Source organism: Myxocyprinus asiaticus, chromosome 16 (assembly GCF_019703515.2).
Source record: "Myxocyprinus asiaticus isolate MX2 ecotype Aquarium Trade chromosome 16, UBuf_Myxa_2, whole genome shotgun sequence".
Taxonomy (NCBI): Eukaryota; Metazoa; Chordata; class Actinopteri; order Cypriniformes; family Catostomidae; genus Myxocyprinus; species Myxocyprinus asiaticus.
Window position 1 is genome coordinate 40899663 of NC_059359.1, and position 23404 is coordinate 40923066.

General features: G+C 39.3%; 1 protein-coding gene across 1 annotated transcript in view; it reads left to right on the forward strand.

The window, feature by feature from the left end:
- The window catches only part of LOC127453799 (A disintegrin and metalloproteinase with thrombospondin motifs 16-like), a 122598-nt gene that overhangs the window by 78412 nt on the left and 20782 nt on the right, over positions 1–23404 (forward strand). The window contains exons 15-18 of the mRNA XM_051720492.1: positions 4111–4234; positions 6360–6604; positions 7550–7688; positions 11664–11790. Of these exons, the coding sequence (XP_051576452.1) occupies positions 4111–4234; positions 6360–6604; positions 7550–7688; positions 11664–11790 (635 nt within the window). The remainder of the gene's footprint in view (positions 1–4110; positions 4235–6359; positions 6605–7549; positions 7689–11663; positions 11791–23404) is intronic.

Genomic DNA, 23404 nt, shown 5'->3' on the forward strand with positions numbered 1-23404 from the left:
AAATTGTTTAACAACTTCTCATTGGTCATTTGATTTGATTTATTTTTACTTAGTTTTTTTTTATTTTTTTATTTTATTTATTTTTTTGCTTGCTTATTTATCTTACTCATTGTTATAATGTTAACTTATAGTTAATGATATATATTGCATTATGAATTGTGTTAATTATTACTTGTGTTGTAAATACAAACTATTAAAAATGCTTTACTTAAAGCTGTACTATGTAACTTTGTGCTCTCTAGCGACATCTGTGGTTGAAATTTTAAATTGCAAGCAATTTGCGGAATAACACTTTACGTGAGTCGTGTTTCAATAATGGTAATTTGTTAATTTATTAACCAAAAAATCATATGTAGTGCAGCTTTAATGATACTTAAATACCTTTTAAATGGTTATTTCACATTTCTTTGTGGTAAACTATATTAACTATTCAATTTGCATATCCATTAAACATTTTCCTGGTGATAAAACAAAAAATAAATTTAAAAACTAAACAAAAACCAAATGTTATGGTTGCATGTTGGGAACCCCTAAAAGATTCTATATAGAACCTTTCCACCTGGCTCAAAGAACCCTTAAAAAGGGTTATATAGAACCTTTTAGGGTTCTGTATGGAACCTTTTTTTCTTAGAGTAGAGTTTGTCCAGGTCGGCACAAAATATTCTCTATGCAAGTACATAAACGCAAACATTTCTAGATACACAAGTTTGATTTGCTATAAATAATTATTTATGCAAATATGCATTGCATTCTCAGTATCGTGCACTTGCAAAATGTTGGCTTTAAGTAACTGAGAAATGTGATCAATATCCCTCATAAGGACAACTTCCAGCTGAAAACGTAGTGAATACAAAATATTCTTTACAGACGCATGTTGTATTCTCTACCCAGGGGCTTCTACAGAGTTGTAATACATGACTATATATAATAAAAGTGTCTCTCAGCACTGGTGTAGCTGCTGCTGGGTTTTTCTTTGCTAATGGACTACTGACACAGTTTCTATGTTATCATCAGAGCCACAGGTTTACAAGTCTTTGAAAAGAGCACACTCTATAGCATGCTGTGAATTCTCACGGTGGTTGGTTTTATGGATTTTACTGCCATGGAAATCCCCGTTGAGAGGCAGAGCAGCCAAATGTCTTTCATCTCAATGTTTCCACTAAGAGATGCTGTAAGAAAGGACCAATCAGAACGCAACACTTTCTCCAGAGTGCTCAGAAAAAGTCTTTCCTCTGAGAATTTATTCCAGGACAGACACTGGTTTTGTATTGCTTGGATGTTTGCTGTGAAAGAGCCAGCTACAATTCTGTTTAATTGAATTTTACTCCAACTGGTGCATTTCACTGACAACATGTCAAATCTGTTTTATATTGTAAACGAGAAATTGTTTTAGTATGAAATAGTGATAAATTTCAGTGGACCAGAACAATTATATTTCAGTGGATTTAGTTTATATAAGCAATAATGATGAATCATCCAAGTGATTTGTCAGTTTCATGTTTTGAGTCAATGACATAAATTGTTTGCCATTAAAATCAAAATTTTAGAGTAAAATGTAAATGAATGGGAAATGGTATATCACTTCACTAGGTCATTTTACATTAAAGGGATAGTTCATTCAAAAATGAAAATTCTCTCATATTTTACTTGCCCTCATGTCATCCCAGATGTGTATGACTTTCTTCTGCTGAACACAAACAAAAATTTGTAGAAGAATATTACTATAAATCTCCACTTTCACTTTCACATTCTGAAAGTTAAAGTGGAGATTTATTTCAAAAAGGATTGAAATATTGATCTGTTTCTCACCCAAAGTGATTGAAACGCTTCAGAAAGCATACAGGTGCATCTCAGTAAATTAGAATGTCGTGGAAAAGTTCATTTATTTCAGTAATTCAACTCAAATTGTGAAACTCGTGTATTAAATAAATTCAGTGCACACAGACTGAAGTAGTTTAAGTCTTTGGTTCTTTTAATTGTGATGATTTTGGCTCACATTTAACAAAAACCCACCAATTCACTATCTCAAAAAATTAGAATACATCATAAGACCAATAAAAAAAAACATTTTTAGTGAATTGTTGGCCTTCTGGAAAGTATGTTCATTTACTGTATATGTACTCAATACTTGGTAGGGGCTCCTTTTGCTTTAATTACTGCCTCAATTCGGCATGGCATGGAGGTGATCAGTTTGTGGCACTGCTGAGGTGGTATGGAAGCCCAGGTTTCTTTGACAGTGGCCTTCAGCTCATCTGCATTTTTTGGTCTCTTGTTTCACATTTTCCTCTTGACAATACCCCATAGATTCTCTATGGGGTTCTGGTCTGGTGAGTTTGCTGGCCAGTCAAGCACACCAACACCATGGTCATTTAACCAACTTTTGGTGCTTTTGGCAGTGTGGGCAGGTGCCAAATCCTGCTGGAAAATGAAATCAGCATCTTTAAAAAGCTGGTCAGCAGAAGGAAGCATGAAGTGCTCCAAAATTTCTTGGTAAACGAGTGCAGTGACTTTGGTTTTCAAACAACACAATGGACCAACACCAGCAGATGACATTGCACCCCAAATCATCACAGACTGTGGAAACTTAACACTGGACTTCAAGCAACTTGGGCTATGAGCTTCTCCACCCTTCCTCCAGACTCTAGGACCTTGGTTTCCAAATGAAATACAAAACTTGCTCTCATCTGAAAAGAGGACTTTGGACCACTGGGCAACAGTCCAGTTCTTCTTCTCCTTAGCCCAGGTAAGAGACCTCTGACGTTGTCTGTGGTTCAGGAGTGGCTTAACAAGAGGAATACGACAACTGTAGCCAAATTCCTTGACACGTCTGTGTGTGGTGGCTCTTGATGCCTTGACCCCAGCCTCAGTCCATTCCTTGTGAAGTTCACCCAAATTCTTGAATCGATTTTGCTTGACAATCCTCATAAGGCTGCGGTTCTCTCGGTTGGTTGTGCATCTTTTTCTTCCACACTTTTCCCTTCCACTCAACTTTCTGTTAACATGCTTGGATACAGCACTCTGTGAACAGCCAGCTTCTTTGGCAATGAATGTTTGTGGCTTACCCTCCTTGTGAAGGGTGTCAATGATTGTCTTCTGGACAACTGTCAGATCAGCAGTCTTCCCCATGATTGTGTAGCCTAGTGAACCAAACTGAGAAACCATTTTGAAGGCTCAGGAAACCTTTGCAGGTGTTTTGAGTTGATTAGCTGATTGGCATGTCACCATATTCTAATTTTTTGAGATAGTGAATTGGTGGGTTTTTGTTAAATGTGAGCCAAAATCATCACAATTAAAAGAACCAAAGACTTAAACTACTTCAGTCTGTGTGCACTGAATTTATTTAATACACGAGTTTCACAATTTGAGTTGAATTACTGAAATAAATGAACTTTTCCACGACATTCTAATTTATTGAGATGCACCTGTATATTAAACCACTGGAGTCGTATGGATTACTTTTATGGTGCCTTTATGTGATTTTTTGAGCTAGAAAGGTCTGGTCACCATTTACTTGCATTGAAATAACCTACAAAGATGAGATATTCTTCTAAAAATCTTTGTTTGTGTTCTGCAGAAGAAATAAAGTCATACACATCTGGGATGGCATGAGGGCGAGTAAATGATGAGAGAATTTTCATTTTTGGGTGAACTATCCATATATGAAAAAAAATATTTTTTTAAACGTACAAATGATCTATGTAGTCTCTTAATTATGATGTTATAAAAGCTGATTGCATAATAATTATAATAGATCTTGCAAAATGTTGTTTAAAATAGTTGTTGATGGCATGTCACACCACAGGACATATCAACTTCCTAAAAGTATTTCACATACACTACCCATTTATTTGAAGAACATTTGATTTCTGAATATTTCACAGATAATTGTTGAATTGGTCAGCTTCTTGTGTTTCTTTCATGAGATTATCTTTGTAGTCTGAAGCATCTTGTACCTCTTTAGTAATGCAAAATGTTTTCTCAGTGTGTGCCTAATGCAGCTACACCCATTGTGACTGACTACGCTGGACTGTCATGACTGTTTAAAGATGGATTGCAGAACTTTATTTCTGTTACTATGCTGGTTGTGAGGTCATGATCTGTGTTTTCCAGAGGGTGGGCTGTGACAGGGTGCTGGGATCCACTGCTGTGCCGGATATGTGTGGTGTCTGCAAAGGCGATAACTCCACCTGCAAGATCTACAAAGGACAATACACCAAACAACATTTTATGAGCCGTATGTGTCTGTCTTTACCCTCAGTACACCTGTATATTATTTGGCTATATCAAAACCTAGAGCTAACTCACTCTCTATGTGGGTGTCTGTCTACATAAACAGCTTTCTAAGCGAGATGGAACCTCACAAGTAACTGATTTAACAGCCAATGACATTAATGGCAACTCACACACCATGCAACAGACTCAACCAACCTTAACACCGTCTACTAATATGACATTCTGTTGATTTCTTGGTTTCTATTTCTGCACTATAATTCTGCATGTGTATACTGGATAATTGCCCATTTTGAATGCTTCAGCACCGTACTGGGGTTATAGGTGTTCAGTTGGGGTAAGTGGAACGCTCAACCATTTTTATGCTTCAATAAGGGATGTTTTGTCATCTGGTGGGGAGGAGGACCACTTCATTTCGGCCAAAATATGGGAAGTCCCCAGTTTATACAGGACAATGGGGAACCCTACATTGGTCCAAAATCCTGCTCCTGTCTAGGACACGATGTAGCGTTTGATTGGCCGATTGAAGTTAGCATGTTGCCAAGCTAATGACTCTGTACATTTACAAAGCACAAACAGCATGTAGCACAAAAATTGAGTAAAATAACACATTTTGAAGTAGAGAGAACAATTTCATTACTATAATACTATAACTACTTTTTTGCAAATGGATTTTTACTTTCTACGTTTTACTGCAATTTCCTGGTGAAATTAACACCGGAGGCGCTACAGCAACTGTGATTTTAATTTATTTTCACACAAATCACGGGTACTATGACTGTTAATGTCTTTATAAACACTTATTTTTTGCACTATTACTCACACCCTGCTATGTTATGATATTGAAACATTTTTACATTTGAAAAACTATATATTGTAAAGCTTGTATTACAGACCCACCGTCCTTCGGATGAGATGTTAAACCGAGGTCCTGACTCTCTGTGGTCATTAAAAATCCCAGGAAACTTCTCAAAAAGAGTAGGGGTGTATCCCCGGTGTCCTGGCCAAATTCTCCCCATTGGCCCTTATCAATCATGGCTTCCTAATAATCCCCATTCATTAATTGGCTGTATCACTCTACTCTCTCCTCTCCACCAATAGCTGGTGTGTGGTGAGCGTACTGGCGCACTATGGCTGCCGTCGCATCATCCAGGTGGATGCTGCACACTGGTGGTGGTTGAGGAGAGTCCCCTTGTTCACTGTGTAAAGCACTTTGAGTGTAGTGTCAGAAAAGCGCTATATAAATGTAACATTCATTAATTCATTCATAAACACACTTATTCCAATGTGATTAACTTCCGCTCTAGCTCACCTGATAGTGTGTTGGATATTGGACTCGAGACTGAGCCTCAAGCCCAGTCAAGCAGCATGAATTGACATGGGTGTTTCAGTAAATGTGCTTTTCATTTTGAATTTGCTTTTAAAACACTATAGGTTAGGATAAGGCATTGGTTAAAGGTAAGGATCTCTTTTTTGTTCGCTCACCTTCTTTTTTTTTTTATCTTTTACACACTATTGGTTATTTTCCCCTAAAGTTTAAGGTTAGGGAGGTACGTTTTACTCATTTAAACATCCATCTAATATTCACCTCAGAACTGAATAGACTTATATTTATAATCTACATTTTTCTAGGCTCAATCTTTTGTGGAAATTTTCACAGAACTGTTGCAATGCATTGGAGGATTGCCTAATCCAAAAAAGATACATGTGATGTTGGCTCAAATTTGGTCTAGAATAGTGGTTCTCAACCAGGGGGCCAGGACCCATTAGGGGCCTCAACAAACTTTCAAGGGGGCCTAAAGATGACTTAAAATGAATGTAAAAAAATTAATAAGCTATAATATAGTAATCTAATTTGCTATAATAAATCAAATAGACAAAAAAAATAATAAAATAAAATAAAAAATAAGATGTACCATATGTAAATATGTAATATCTCAGAAGGTAGCAGAAACTTGGTACCTACAATTTTATATGGCATTTACAATGAAATTAATGGAATTATATCTGAATAAACTGAGATTAATTAAGGTGACAGCTAAGGAACACAATTGTGGATTAAAAATGTATAAATATACAAATGTAGTAGTTGAACAACTTAATGTCACTATCACCTATCTCTTGTGTAGAGTATTATCGGGTGGTCACCATTCCAGCTGGAGCACGAAGTATCCGTGTTGTGGAGCTCAACTCTTCCAGTTCCTACCTGGCCTTGAGGAATCTGCAGAGGAAGTACTTTCTTAATGGGCGCTGGACAGTGGATTGGCCTGGGCAACACTCCATCGCTGGTGCTGTGTTTGACTACAAAAGGCCCTACAATCGTCCAGAGAGTCTCATCTCCACTGGACCCACCAATGTCACTCTTGTGGTTGAGGTACACTCAAATACTTTTGAGACAGAGCCGTGGCCTAGTGGTTAGTGCACATGTTCCAGGCATGTTGAGCCATGGTGCTCATGTGAAAAAAAAATTTAATTTCATGTTTTATAAGGAAGTATTGCGATGTTTGTGTTGCTTACAAAGTTGCTACTTCTAGCCGTCAATGGAGAAAGATGCTTTTGGGTCCAGATGGTGTAGTTACGGCCTCTACCAACAGGGCTAACCTTGATACCTTGCCTGTCCATGAAAAAAAGCACATTTGTGCTCACATTCATATCAGGCATAAACATATTTCTGTTCACCTCTGAAAACAACTCATTTGACTGCATTTTCCAATCAAAGTGTTTCTTTTGTTTATTTGTTCTATCATGCAGTGATAAAATTATACTTGCTGCTCTACAAAACTTAATTATAGTCGAAAATGGTCAGCATTTAATAATATTTAATGAAGTGAAATGTTCTGATAGTGGGATGCATCGTGAATGTGTTCAGCATGTGGTGAGCATTTTGTTGTAAAACAAATTAATCAACATTCTCATTCTCAAATAATTTAAAGACTCCATGAAATAAAAATTTTGACTTGTGGCACTGAGTCCATGTGAGTTGTTTTTGAGGCCATCTATGTACAGTATATATGCTGGTGTACATCTTAAGTTGACAAAATTAACAAATAGCAGATACACTTTTGTGTATTGATGATATATAAATATTGATGACTACTTGCTCTTACTCATTTTGTTCAACAAAATGCTCTCTAGAATGAAAACTTCCCTCCCCCTAATACCACTTCTTACTAGCAGTATCAGGTATCAAATCATGTTCATGGACAAAAACTAAAGGCTGTTGGCTATTACGTAAAGAAGGCATAACTCGCAACTTCCTGTTTCAAAAAGCAATTTATTATGTGCTTGGTGCTATAATTTTATTTTCTCTCTTTCTCAGGTTCTTCTGCAGGGCTGGAACCCAGGAATTCAGTGGGAGTACACACTGGCCAAGGAAGATACAGACAGGCGGAACCAACCAAAACACAACTACACCTGGGCCATCATTCGATCACAGTGCTCAGCCACCTGTGCAGGAGGTATTGTATACTGTTTGTTATTCAGTCTGCTCAGAATGCTCTACTAATCAGTAAATAGCTGGCAGATGATGACCAGATCTTATCCTAAACACATATCTATTTTGAGAAAACAATTAGCATTAAATGAGACAAAACTCATTGAGGCAGAAGACGGATTTATACAGATTGCAAAACATGTAAAATCATTCCTAAACACTAATGTTACTGTAATCTAAGTACTTTTTAGTCAGAGAGTAGTGTAAGGCATTACATTTTAAATTATTGTAATCTGTTAATGACTTTCAGTAAAGTAATTACTTTTAAGTAATAAGTACAATATTTGTAAATAAGTACTAAAGTAATAAGTACAATACTTTAAAAAACTATTTTTAAAATAATATTATGTAGAATACATTTTAAATAAGAATTCATATGTACATCTGTTTGCATTTCTGTGACAGCTGAAGGGTGTACCACAATGAACATGTAGGAAATACAGACATTATTTTGAATTTGAGCAGAAAAACTAAAACTTTTCTATGAAAAATAAATGTAACTTAAAAGTAAAATAATTAGTAATGCAATGACTTTTTCAATGAATTAATCAGTAAATAAATGTAATTAAAATTACAAGTAATTAGTCATTTGTTGTGGATAACTTTTTGAGAAACTTACCAAACTGTCACATATTTCCTGTTTTTTATATTGACTTATGTTGAAATTCTTGTTTAGTTCCTGTTTCCTGTTAGTTTGTAGTCCTTTTGTAGTTTCATTTTATGATTGGTTTTCCCCGATTGTTTCCACAGGTGTTCCTCGTTCCCTTGTTTGCCCCAGTGCATTTAAGCCCTTGTTTCCCCTGTTTTACTTGTCAGTCTTCACTTGTATTGTCATGTTTTGTACTGGGTCCTCTGTGTTTTGTTTTATTAGTTACTTGGTTCATCTTGTCTTTCTATTAAAGACACTGCATTTAGATCCTCCATTCTCTCCTGACTCGCTACAGAAAGACTGACCTCAAAAAATGGATCTAGTGGCCATCAGAATTTTGCTCCTTCAACAAGGGAACTGTCCAGTTGAGGATCACGTCCGTGAGTTTTTAGAGCTGGCAAATGTAGTGCACTATCCAGACTGCTCTCTGGTGGTTTTCTTTGGGGCCGGTCTGATTTGTGCAATGAGGGAACTGATGCTTCCGGCTGATCCTCACTGGATGCTCAGCGAATATGTGGAGAAGGCTCAGGAACTTTGCGGTTCCCTTTATACAGTGGATTATGGTGGAAACCCCGGGCCAAAACCTGCATCTTCGGCTCCCTTCTCGAAGCCCTCCACGGAGTCTCCGCCCATGCCCACGACCACGGAGGTCGTTCCCGAGTCTCCGCCCATGCCCACGACCACGGAGGTCGTTCCCGAGTCTCCGCCCACGACCACGGAGGTCGTTCCCGAGTCTCCGCCCACGACCACGGAGGTCGTTCCCGAGTCTCCGCCCACGACCACGGAGGTCGTTCCCGAGTCTCTTCCCATTTTCACGACCATGGAGGTAGTTTCCGAGTCTCTGCCCATGTTCGCGATCACGGAGGTTGTTTCCCATTCATCCAGGACTCTTTGTCTCGAGCCTTCCACGGCTTGGCCCCTCGAGCCTCCCACGGCTCAGTCTTCCATGGCTCCACCCCAGAGTCTTTCACGGCTCCACCCCCAGAGACTATTTCCCCAGTGGCTCCACCTGCTCCCCCAGAGACTGACCCAGTCTTGGCCCTGCGCCTGCCTCCCAGGCCTCCTGACCCTGTCTTGGCCCTGCGGCTGCCTCCCAGGCCTCCTGACCCTGTCTCGGTCCTGCGGCCGCCTCCCAGGACTCCTGGCCGTCCGCCTGATCTGCTCTGGTCTCCTGGCCGTCCGCCTGATCTGCTCTGGTCTACTTGATCCTCCGAGCCTGCAGCATCGCCCTGGCTCTCCATCCCTCTGGCTCCGCCTTGGTTTCAAGCCTCCCTTACTTTACCTTTTTCCTCTGCTCCCCTTGCACTTTGTGCCCCCTTTGTAGTTACCTGTTTTCCCCCACACCCCAAGGACAATTTTTTTTGAGTGTCTGGAATCCGTTCCTTAAGGGGGGCTCTGTCACATATTCCCTGTTTTTGTATTGACTTATGTTGAAATTCTTGTTTAGTTCCTGTTAGTTTGTAGTCCTTTGGTAGTTTCATTTTATGATTGGTTTTCCCCTGATTGTTTCCACAGGTGTTCCTCATTCCCTTGTTTGCCCCTGTGTATTTAAGCCCTTGTTTTCCCTGTTTCCCTTGTCAGTCTTCACTTGTATTGTCATGTTCTGTACCGAGTTCCCTGTGTTTTGTTACTTGGTTCATCTTTTGTTTCTATTAAAGACACTGCATTTAGATCCTCCATTCTCTCCTGACTCGTTACACAAACACTGATCATGAATTTACTGTATGAGGACATCATGTACTCAAAAAAAAAAAAAAACTTATGAAACAAATTTGAATCAAATCCATTCTTTTTTTGTTATTGGCCCATGAAGAGGGATGGTGGAATTTGTTTCCACGACTTACATAGAACCATTAACATATGAGCATATGGGACATGAAGCCTTAATTGCAGGACATCCTGCTGCCCAACTGAAGTGTTTCACCTCTTAAATATAGGCCAAAATATGAAACTAGTGTTAATCTCATCAATTAAATTACCGGCAAAAAATGTCTGTAGAATAAGTGTTTTATTATTTCATTAACAGTAACAAAGACAAGACAAAGAATAAGCATTATGACCGTTTACCAAAGCGTAATGCGAAATAAAAAACACTGCAAGATATTACCAATGCACTAACAATGTATTTAGAAGATGACATTCTTATATTTTGGAGATTCCCTGCTTGAGCCGCAGGAGCTGAAAGACCTGAACACTGGTAAAGGCGCAGTCACATTTACCTTTGCACGGCAAAAGTCAGCGGTCGAAATACAGGAATAGGAATCCGCGTGACCGTGAATTTTGCACAATGGACTTCCGGTGATGAAGAATTTTCTCTCGTGGATTTCGTATGAGCTTTGACATGCAAATTCACCACAAGCTGCTTGGGTGACCTCTGGGTGGGCAGTGCTGCGTATACAGCTACACTAAATATTCACAATGGACAAGGATATCATTTTAGCAGTTAGTTTCTTTTTCACATCACTCACAGAGTATACAGTGCAGCATTAAGAGGCACCTGTTCACTCTGAAGTGCACACAGACTATGTAGGCTATTCATTTAATTTAATCGCAGCCTTTTGAGGTTTAATAATCATAAGACGATATCGTGATTTTGATGTTATTTTGATTAATTGTGTTGCCCTGAAGGATCATAAAATTAATCTAATGATGCGCTCTATAGGAAATCAAGTGGTCAAATAAAATAATTGCGATATTCATGATATTGTTAACATTTATATAGCCAGTAAAATCATTGCTGTGATCTGACAAATAATTTTGAAACTGCAAAAGGGACAGAAAGAGAAACAGATAATGGCTTTGCTGCACACCCTTACCATCCTAGTTCACGTTCAGGTGAGCCACTAAGCTCAGGTCTGTTCCCATCATTAGTGCTGACATGGGCCGCAACCCTCCTTGCCTTTCACACAAGCCTTGAAATTTCCACTTTGTAATGGTGTGCAGACAGCGTGGAGCGTGAGGCAACTAAGGTGAACAATACCTACTTTAGGATGTCCTTTAATCCAGAGGTCAAGTGCCCTCTGCTTCAACTGTGGAAGGCTGCTTCTTCAGCCAAAATAACTTGGACTTTCCGGTATAATAGCTTTTATCAATGATGTCAAAGGACAAAGGGGACAGTTGTCTGGCCATTACATTCATATCTACTCAGAATCATTGGACAAGGCATTGTGGATTTATGTTTTGGTGTATATGTACATATACTCTATATTTGCACAGTCATATAGTCTTCAGGACAATTCATCAAGGAGACACTTTGTTACATTGATACAACTTTTTGTGTTTGTTCCTCAGGTCAGATGGTCACTAAATCAGCATGCTACAAGGATTTAAGAGTTCAGGTGAACACGTCTTACTGTAACTCACGCTCTCGTCCCTCTACCGGTGTGGTGTCCTGCAATACACAACCCTGCCCCCCAAGGTAACATTAACCTTCTCTAATTTTACTCACAAGGGCTAAAGATTTTAGTGGTTTCTTAGGAAATTACCCCACAAAATACTTCATGTGCTTTTCAGAACAGTATTTATTATGTATTTTATTGAGCTTTACCAGCTAGACTGTTTGCAGAGGCAAGCATCATAATTACAATTCCTCATACCAGCTAGGCTGTAGTGCCCCCATTTACTCAAGGAATCAGAGGAAAAAATAATTTTGATTCTAGCCCTTACGGTTATGAAGAAATGAGCCGAAACATAAAAGTGCTCATTAAAGCACCACCTAGGGCAGATGGGGGTGTGTGTATGTGCCTGAGTAGTGGTGGGGATTTGGGACCATCCTGCCAAGTTTGGTGTCTCTAGGACTTACAGTTTTTGCTGCCCATACGCTTTTAGGGCAGAAAAATAATAATAATAAAAAATATAGCCGCAAGCAGCAATCATCGGTGTCCAAGAACATATGGAGAGAAGACCAAAATAATCAAATTTGACAGAAATGATCATGTGGATGCCATCAACACAGTTGTTTTAGTTTTAAGCTGTTTGTTTTCATCAGGGTTGTTATATTGCATGTTTTTTTTTATCTTTTTGGATTGCAATGTCATCTCAGGGCAGCCCAGTGCTGCTTAAGATATTTCAATGTGTGATTTTAGAGTTGCTTTTCCCTCCTATCCCTTATAATAATAGAGTTTAGAGCCGTCTCCTTGGCAGCATCATGCAGAGCTATTGTTTTGTCATGTATCAAGTCTAGTCAGGGACCCCTGGGTAGAGTTATCCATCGCTTGCCTTCTCCAGTGCATCTTTCAAGTCTGCAAACAGTAATACGCAGTAAAATATGATGGCTTGGAAAGGTAGACGTGGGCTTATAGCATGACGCTCATGCCAGGGCTGCCAAAATGGTCGCCAGCTTCCAGAGCTGGTTAAGTATGTCCCTGGGTGCTTACCGTCCAGCAGAGCGGCATCTTAACAGCCGGTGGTTCGCTTAACTGTGGTGTGTTTCCTCCATACTAGTTCTCTGAGAGACTCCTAATGACTCATCACCCAATGCAGTTTCTCTGAGAGCAGCTCTTAAAGTATTAAAGTGTCTAAAACTCCCCTAAACCTGCTTGATACTGTGCTGATTGTTTCCCAAGTGTAGCTGTGTTTTGCTTGGCAATCATTTACAGCTCTCTCTCTTGTTCTTGCTCTCTTTTTCTGTTGCTCTCTCATTCTCACATATCTTCAGTCAGAGAGGAAGATCACTTACTGCAGTCCTGCAAAGTATATACATCTGCATGCTGTCATTAGCACACTAAACATAGCTGCCCTTACTGGTGGGATATTGCTGGGTTACTTTTCCATTTTCCATATCCCATCCTCAACAAGCACATGAAGACCTCAGCACCTCTAAAACATTATATTATTACTTATTTAATATTAGTTCAATTTAGTATCAGTATCATTATTGATATTTAATTAAATATAACAATATTTGTTTTGATTATTTTTACCTCATACATAAAATGCAGATTATAGTACTTCACAGGTCAAAATATAAAACATTTAGGGTTGGACAGGATGCTCAAACAGACAGAGCAGTCTAATAATAGTACCACAGAGTCACAGTTTTTAAATAGTTTTGGAATAGGTGATTTTAACATTGAAAAACATTACACACGTCTCATTTAACACATACACCTGGACTGTGAAACCTGCTTCCCATGATCCAGAGCCTCTCCAAAGCTAGAGCTGAGTTTACTGATCTTAAACCATTTATTTCACAAATGCAGTTTGAGTACATGCTTCATCCATCATGTTTGCGTTGACCATGACAAAGAAAGGCATTGCCCAGTAAACATTTCTCAGACACTCAAGCTCAAAAATCTGCCCTCTAACGGGTGTCTGGCAGTATATTCTGGGTGTGGTTAAGAGTTTTAGCCATGGGATGAAGAGGTTACCATGGCCAACTGACATGGTTGGGTTCCTGTCCAGGGTGTACCACTTGATTACTCAGATGCTGCACCTAAAGGCATCACCGTTCATCCATTCATGGAAGAGTGACAAAGGTGACTTCAGACCTCTGAACCCAGATCAGGATCAAATTTGGACATTTGGAGACAAACACAAGAAGGTCATTGGATATTACAATTTAGTGACAGTTTGGACAAACAGATACTAGCACTAAGCTCTCTAAAGGAGCATTAATCAAGAATGTGATGCTAATGAGAGGCTAAATTGTATTGCATAGCTTTGTTGTTGTTGTTGTATTTGAGTGCATATATGGATTTTAATGATGTTTGAGGTTCTTCAGACCACAGACTTCAGACATTGGGTAATTATTTTATTTCAGATAACAGAACTTTTACTATTTATTCCACATGATCCAAACCGAATGTTCTGACTAATCATTGAACAATTTTGAGTTATAGACAATGCAAAAGAAAATACCTACTGAAAGCATATAGCTTAAAACAGCCTAAGGTGGTTAGGCTGCCACCCATCCTGGTAAAGTGTGTCAGACTGGTCTGTTCTTGGAGACAAGCTAGAGCAACTAAACACCATCTTGGCCACACTGGGTGACCAGCTAGACCAGTTAAAGACCAGCTTGGCCACACTGGATGACTAGCTAGACCAGTTGAACACCAGTTTAGCCAGACTTGGTGACCAGCTAAACCAGCTAAACACCAGCTTGGCCAGACTGGATGACCAGCATTACCAGCTAAATCTTTTTTAAATCTTAAACTACTTGATTTAGTTAAGACCGAATCTGATCTAATTTGATCAGACTCCAGTTGTATTAGACCTCGGATTTAGGTTAAGATTCCAATTATTATTGATTATTAATTGAGATCTTATCTAGATTTTGATACTTGATTATTCTAGTTAATTCTTACTTTTTTTTTCAACAATATTTTTTTTATAACTTACATAAACATAATTTACAAATTTAGACAGTAGTTGGGTTTTTCATTACAACCAGATAAAGAAACATAATACTTAAATAAATACAAAAATAAAATAAAAAATAAATAAAAAAAACATCTCCATATACAAGTACAGTAATAGTCTATTTGTTTAAGCACTCTAACTTTCTATCAATTCCATAAAAGAAGTACCATCAAGCTTTTCTAAAAAGTCATAAAACACATTCCAGATGGACCAGAATATGTGAAGTTTGTTTTTCATAAAATAGGTAATCTTTTCTAAGGCAAGGCATGAGGTCATCCCGTTTATCCATTGAGACATTCCAGGACTTTCTTCTTTTTTCCAAGATCGTGCAATTACACCTTTAGCTTCCAATAAGCAAAAAATTAACAACAATCTTTCATACTTGGTGATTTTTAAATTCAAAGGATAAACATGCAATATACACAGCTTAGGGTCAAGAGGAATTTCTTTCCCAATAATTTGGCTTATTATATTCAGTATTTTGACCCAAAAACAGTTCACTTTGGTGCACTCCCACATACAATGGAATAAAGTTCCCTTCTCTTGTTTACATTTATAACATACATCAGGAATATTGGGGTTAAAGTGATGTAACTTCACTGGAGTGATATATTGTCTACTCAGCCATTTATACTGAAGCAGTCTCAAATGAGTGCTTATTGTTTGAGTTTGAGCTTTTAAGCAAGTTGTTTGCCACTCTTCCTCAGTTATATCAACCTGCAGATCAGATCTCCATGCTTGAAGTCTGTCATGAAATGATTCTCTAGATTTGGCCACAAACTGTTTATATAACACAGGTATTTGACCCCTACCTTTCAAATAGTTAAGTGTAAAATTTTCTAAGGTAGAGAGAGGGGGCTCAGCTAGATTATGGCCTTGTTTTGATTGAATGAAACTGCATAATTGCAAATATTTGAAAAAATGTTTTTGGGGAATTCCAAACTTTGTTCTAATTTCTTCAAAGGACATAAATCCTCACTCACTATAAAGATCAGACACTTTTCTAATACCTTGACTTGACCAGATTTTAAAACCTAGATCAGCTCTACCGGGATGAAAATTACCATTACCAAAAATTGGTGAGAAATGCAAAAGTTGTGCTAATTCACCTAAATGTGCAAGGTCCTCAAACCAAACCACTATAGTATTCCTGGTATATAGATTTTTAGTGCATTTATTTAACTTTTTGGAATCTGCTGAATACAGATATAAATTCAAAGGAATTGAAATAGAATGAGCCTCTATAGATACCCAGGTCAGAGGATAATCTTTCTCAAAATAAAACATTGCCACTCTAATTTGAGCAGCTCAGTAGTACCAGTTTAGGTCTGGCAGGTTTAGCCCCCCCTCTATCATAAGGCAGGTAGAGTAGGGAAAGCCTACGTCGAGGATGCTTATTGTTCCAAATGAAGTTTGTAAAAGCTTTTTTCATCAGGGTAAAAAAGAAGGGTGTGGAGGGAGGGGGGTGGATTGGAAGAGATATAACAATTTGCGTAGGATTGACATTTTTAATATATTAACATGACCAATTAATGAAATAGGGAATTCTGTCCACCTGTTCAGCAAATCAATTACAGAATATGATATAGGTTTATAATTAGCGGATATAATTTCATTAACATTAGATGTAATTTTAATCCCAAAATAGGTAAACCCCGCTTGTGAAACTGTAAAGGGAGTCTGAACTGGTGGGAGAAGCCTTTCTGCTTTATGGAGGAACAGCAACATAGATTTAGAATTATTGATTTTATACCCTGAAAATTCTCCAAACGTTTCAATCAAGTTAAGCAGTGCTGGGATAGATCATCTTAGACTGGAAGAGAATGTAATTATATCATCTGCATATAATGAAATATGGTGTTCTGAGGAACCAATTGTAATAACTGAGATATGTGATGTTTACGGATTGCCATAGCCAATGGCTCAATCGCTATGGTAAAGAGCAAGGGAGAAAGCGGGCAGCCCTGATGTGTTCCTCTATAGAGTCTGAAAGGAGCAGATATCATTCCGTTTGTCAGTATCTCAGATGAAGGGTTAGCATATAGGATCCGTACACATTTCATAAACTTCTCCCAAAATCCCATCCTTTCCATAGTTTGGAACAAGTATTGCCACTCAAGCCTGTCAAACACTTTTTCAGCGTCTAATGAAAGGAGTGCATTATCATAAGTATTGGATTTCTCATACAGTATATTAAGTACTCTACAGATATTATGCAAAACCCGTCTCCCCCATACGAAGCCGTTTTGGTCCATATGCACAAGTTGGGGCAAATGTATTTCTAATCTCTTTGCTAACACCTTACAAAGAATCTTTAAATCATTGTTCAGAAGAGAAATTGGTCTGTATGAACCGTATTCATTTGGCAGTTTGCCAGGTTTTAACAGCAGTGTAATCACTGCCGTGTTTAGAGAGGAGGGCAGAACCCCATTATTCAATAATTCCCGGTGCATATCTAGTAGAGGGTAAATTAGTTTATGATGAAAATTTTTATATATTTCTATCGGTATGCCATCCGGCCCTGGAGTCTTACCTCCTTTCATACTAATAATAGCCTCAGACAGCTCCTCAAACTTTAGATCATCTTCAAGGGATGTCCTGGATTCCAAATCCTTAGACTCAATATCCAAAACATCCAGGAATTGTTTTTGTCTCTCTGCTGCACTCTCTGAATATTCAGAACTATAAAGAGCTTGATAATAGTTCTTAAAGACCTTATTTATCTCAACTTGATCAAATGTTATCTCATCCTTCTCTGTCTGAATGGAATGTATGGCTCTTTCAGCTTGTAACTGCTTAATATGCCAAGCTAATAACTTTCCCGCCTTCTCCCCTCCCTTGTAATAAGTCTCATCAGACTTTTCTTTGCATGTTCTATTGAAAACTCAATATATTTAATTTTCAATTTGTGTAATTCCGAAAGAAGATCAGGGGTAATTTTCTGGTATGCTTCAGATTCAATTTCCTTTATTTTCAAGATTTACCATTTCAAATTGAGAACTCTTAAATTTATAATTTGCATAGCTAATCATTCTTCCTCTTAAAAAGCTTTAAATGCTTCCCACCTGACTGATGCAGATGTCTGATTCATATTTATTTCAAAATAGTAATCTATCTGTTTATCGATAAATTCCCAAACTCCGAATCTTTCAAACCAAGTTATATGTAAGCGCCATCTTGGGGGTCCGCATAAAAAATTAGGAGGCTTTAGTGTGAATGAGACTGCCGCATGATCTGAGATTAATATACTGTCGTACCAGCATTTCTTAACTTTGTAAATTAGATCAGCAGATAACAGAAAGTAATCAATACGAGAAAATGTTTTATAAGTACTAGAGTAACATGAGTAAATCAAACTATCCAGGTATCTGTTCCTCCATATGTCTATTAAATTGAAGTCTTGCATGTACTGTTTCAACTCTATTCTAGTTTGTAGATGAGAGAGATCTGATTTAGTTGATCTATCTAATTCTGGTTGTAGAGTACAATTAAAATCTCCCCCTATAAAAAAAGTCCTGGCATTTCAGCCAATGCTAAAAATAAATTCCTGTAAATAGTATGATTATCCGCATTGAGCCCGTAAACATTCACTAAATTTAGTCCAAAGAAAGGATCTCGCCTTGAATAATTATATATCTCCCCAGTCTGTCACAAATTGTGTTAATTATTTGTAAGGGTATGGATTTATGTATAAGGGTGAGAACCCCCCTAGAATGAGAATTAAAGGAGGCCGTAAACACTTGCCCTGGCCATCTCTTCCTCACCATAGCCAGATCCCCTGGAACTAAGTGAGTTTCCTGAAGAAACACTATTTTAGCTTTCATTTGTTTAATTCTGTTTATCACTTGCTTTAACTTTACAATCTTGTTTAGACTTCTCACATTCCAGGAAGCAAATTGAATATCAGACAGGGAAAACATTATTACAATATATACATATTACCAGTCTCTCAGAGAGGATTAATACCAAAGAAGACATATATATTCTTCTTGTGAAGCAGAAAAAAAAAAAAAGGAAAACCCATAGTATAGACACATAACAACTGAACAGAACAGTCGGCCAACTAACAGGTATTTCCCCAAACGAAATACCATCACTCCTCTTCCTTTCCCCAATTAAACACTTCCCACGGACTTCTCGAAAGAGCCTGAATATGGAACTTTGCTGATCCACCCCCGAACTCTTCACAGTGAGGAACAGCTTGCCTGATCACTGGAATCGAGTCCCGCAACAGTCAAAAATGTCGACCCAACATCAAGAACAATAAATTATAACATATAACTTATCAGTAACAAAGCCAGTGAATTGCTTACGTTCCTGAAACTGGTCCCAAAGAAGAAAAGCTTAATTTGAATCCTATTAGGCACTGCCTTTCAGATCTCGCAAAAACCTCCACGTCTGAAGGATTGTTGAACATATGGCTCTTTCCATTGTATGTTACACACAAAGTAGCTGGATGTAAGATGCCATAACGGAGATCGGGGATATTGAGATCGTGAAGATCTTTCTTTACCGCATCAAATTGTTTTCACTTCTTGTGCAGTTCAACTGAGACATCAGAGAAAAACATAAGTTTTTTTGACCAACATCACTGTACTTTTTGCTCTTGCTGCTTTCAAGGTGTGGACTTTGTTGGCGTAGTTAGGGAATTTCATTATCACAGCTCTTGGTGGAGCATCAGACTCTCACCCCTGGAGTTGTGAGTTCGAATCCAGGGTGTGCTGAGTGACTCCAGCCAGGTCTCCTAAGCAACCAATTTGGCCCGGATGCTAGGCAGGGTAGAGCCACATGAGATAACCTCCTTTTGGTCACGATTAGTGTTTCTCACTTTCAATGAGGTGCATGGTAAGTTGTGCGTGGATCGCGGAGAGTAGCATGAGCCTCCACATGTGGAGTCTCTGCGGTGTCATGCACAACGAGCCATGTGATAAGATGCGCAGATTGACGGTCTCAGAAGTGGAGGCAACTGAGACTTGTCCTCAGCCACCCGGATTGAGGTGAGTAACCGCGCCACCACGAGGACCTACTAAGTAGTGGGAATTGGGCATTCCAAATTGGGAGAAAAGGGGATAAAAATAAAAATATCTAAGATCTCAATTGATATGCTTCATGCTCCATCGAATACTAGGTTTTAGCATGTACTAACCCTGATCGCAGATTTGTGGTAATATGAATTTAACGTAATGTACTAAAGCCAACAATTTCAGAATATGTCAGAATAAAATCAAGTTTAAAAATGTGTTTGTCAGTTAAATGTGTATCATGCCAATTACATAATTAATCAATTCAGAAATAATCAAAACAAAGCATCCAATACTCAAAGATGAATCTTAAAAGTAACATATGCATACCTGACTTCAGCAAAGTACGTAGTGTTAGCACTATGGGGATATCTGGCTACAGAACATTCCGTTGATCAATGTGCTAAATTGCCTTTAAAACCCAGACAAAAGTAAATATCAAAACCAAACAGTAAACAAGTGAGGTGTGATGCTTGAGATAGAGATGCTAACTTTGTAAGAGACTTCTTATGTTGATTTTCTGTAAAGTTCTTTGTTTTCTCAGGTGATATTCACTGAGCCCAGACTACTTGGCACTGCATTACACTAACTAGACCAGTTAAACATCAGCTTGGCTACACAAGTTGACTTGCTGCACAGGTTTAATACCAGCTTAGCCATTCTGGATGACAAGCTAGACCAGCTAAACATCAGCTTTGCCAGACTGGGTGCTTAGCTAGACCAGCTAAACACCAGCTTGGCCAGACTGGGTGACCAGCTAGACCAGTTCAAACACCAGCTTGGCCAGACTGGGTGACCAGCTAGACCAGTTCAAACACCAGATTGGCCACACTGGGTGACCAGCTAGACCAGTTAAACACAAGTTAAGCCAGACTGGGTTACCAGCTAAACACCAGCTTGGCCACACTGGGTGACTTGCTAGACCAGTTCAAACACCAGCTCTTCCAGACTGAGTGACCAGTTAGACTAGCTAAACACCATCTTGGCCAGACTGGGTGACCAGCTTGACCAGTTCAAACACCAGCTTGGCAGACTGGTTGATCAGCTAGACCAGTTAAACACCAACTTGGACAGATTGGGTGACCAGCTAGACCAGCTAAACACCAGCTTGGCCAGACTGGGTGACCAGCTATACCAGTTAAAACACCAGCTTGGCCCAAGTGGGTGACCAGCTAGACCAGTTCAAACAACAGCTTGGCCACACTGGGTGACCAGCTAGACCAGTTCAAATATCAGCTTTGCCAGACTGGCTGCCTAGCTAGACCAGCTAAACATCAGCTTGGCCAGACTGGGTGCTTAGCTAGACCAGCTAAACACCAGCTTGGCCAGACTGGGTGACCAGCTAGACCAGTTCAAACACCAGCTTGGCCAGACTGGGTGACCAGCTAGACCAGTTCAAACACCAGCTTGGCCACACTGGGTGACCAGCTAGACCAGTTAAACACCAGTTAAGCCAGACTGGGTTACCAGCTAAACACCAGCTTGGCCAAACTGGGTGACCAGCTAGACCAGTTCAAACAACAGCTTGGCCACACTGGGTGACCAGCTAGACCAGTTCAAATATCAGCTCAGCCAGACTGAGTGACCAGCTAGACTAGCTAAAGCCCAGCTTGGCCAAACTGGGTGACCAGCTTTACCAGTTCAAACACCAGCTTGGCCAGACTGGGTGACCAGCTAGACCAGCTAAACACAAACTTGGCCAGACAGGGTGACCAGCTAGACCAGTTCAAACACCAGCTTGGCCAAACTGGGTGACCAGCTAGACCAGTTCAAACACCAGCTCTGCCAGACTGAGTGACCAGCTAGACTAGCTAAAGACCAGCTTGACCAGTTCAAACACCAGCTTGGCCAGTTCAAACACCAGCTTGGCCAGACTGGGTGACCAGCTTGACCAGTTCAAACACCAGCTTGGCAGACTGGTTGATCAGCTAGACCAGTTAAACACCAACTTGGACAGATTGGGTGACCAGCTAGACCAGCTAAACACCAGCTTGGCCCGAGTGGGTGACCAGCTAGACCAGTTCAAACAACAGCTTGGCCACACTGGGTGACCAACTAAACCAGCTAAACACAAACTTGGCTGGACTGGGTGACCTGCTAGACCAGCTAAACACAAATTTGGCCGGACGGGGTGACCAGCTAGACCAGTTCAAACACGAGCTTGGCCAAACTGAGTGACCAGCTAGACCAGTTCAAACACCAGCTTGGCCAGAGTGGGTGACCAGCTAGACCAGTTCAAACATCAGCTTGGCCACACTGGGTGACTAGCTAGACCAGTTCAAACACCAGCTCTGCCAGACCGGGTGACCAGCTAGACCAGTTTAACACCAGTTTAGCCAGTCAGGATGACTAGCTAGACCAGTTTAACACCAGCTTAGCCAGACTGGATGACAAGCTAGATGAGCTAAACATCAGCTTGGCTAGACTGGTTGACCATCTAGACCAGTTAACACCAGTTTGGCCAGACTGGCTAACCAGCTAGAACCAGCTTAAAACAGTTAAGGAAAACGCCTTAGTCTGCCATAAGATGATTTTTATTTTTTATTTTTTCAGAGAAATCTATCTCTGTCTTAACATGTTCAGAAAAATGGGTAATATGTTGATTTATGATGCAGGATATTAAATATCCAGTGAGCTCATCAGTCTTACAGAGATGCTGGATATACATGTTCATAGGCTAGCACTCCTGAAGTTGACTTTGATGCTTAGCCTAGTATTGAAAGACAAGGGGGTTTAGAAGGATGAGTCCAATTTCTCCAGGATTACAGTGAGGTTTTTGGATCTGCTGGGACTGCAGAGAACCAGACTATACCAGTTGTGATTCAGCTTAATGCCCATCAGAGCCAGCAGAGAGAAGGAAGAGCGTGAAAGGCTAATGCTCAGAGGAAAGAGATTATTGCAGAACACTCCTGCCCACTCTCAATATGATAGAAGCGTGGAGAAAGGGTGTAAGCTTGCTCTTTCCTTCTCAAACACTTAAAAATTTAGTTTTTCAATATTTTTTCTTGTTCTAAGAATCGTTAATATAATTTCAGGATAAGCAAAGCATAAGACATTTAGACCTTTTCAAAACTATAAACTCAGAGAAAAAACAAAACAAAAATTATACTGTTTAAAGCTGATGTAACATTTTCAGTGTTCAAATACTATCTTCTATCCCAGCGGAAATAACTAAGAGTAAGCCATTCATAGGTTAATTTTCTCAAAAACTGTAAACACTGTCTCTCTGGCACTATAAAAAATGTTGTGTTTGTTTTGAGCAACCACTTAGACTCGCCCCAGCAACATTACTCAACTAATGGTGTGAATGGGGGGTGGTACTGTCTGACTGTTTGAACAACTGCAGGCGAGGGGCAGATCCAGAAAGCTATTTTTGCAATTCCATTCGGTGGTGCTGGTGGCACAGGATTACATACTTCAGCTTCAAGGTAAAATGGCATCATTGGGGTGGTACCCTTGTTTTAGGTACATATTTGTAACCTAACGGAGACAAAAAGATACTTTTGTTTTTTTTGTTTTTTGTTCCTAGAGTAAGAAAACATATAAATGCACCTTTAAAGTTACACAATAGGTCCTCACAGTACAAATATGTACCCAAAACGAGTTATAAAGTTTAACAAGAGGTACAGAAAAGGTTCCCTTGTGGGTATT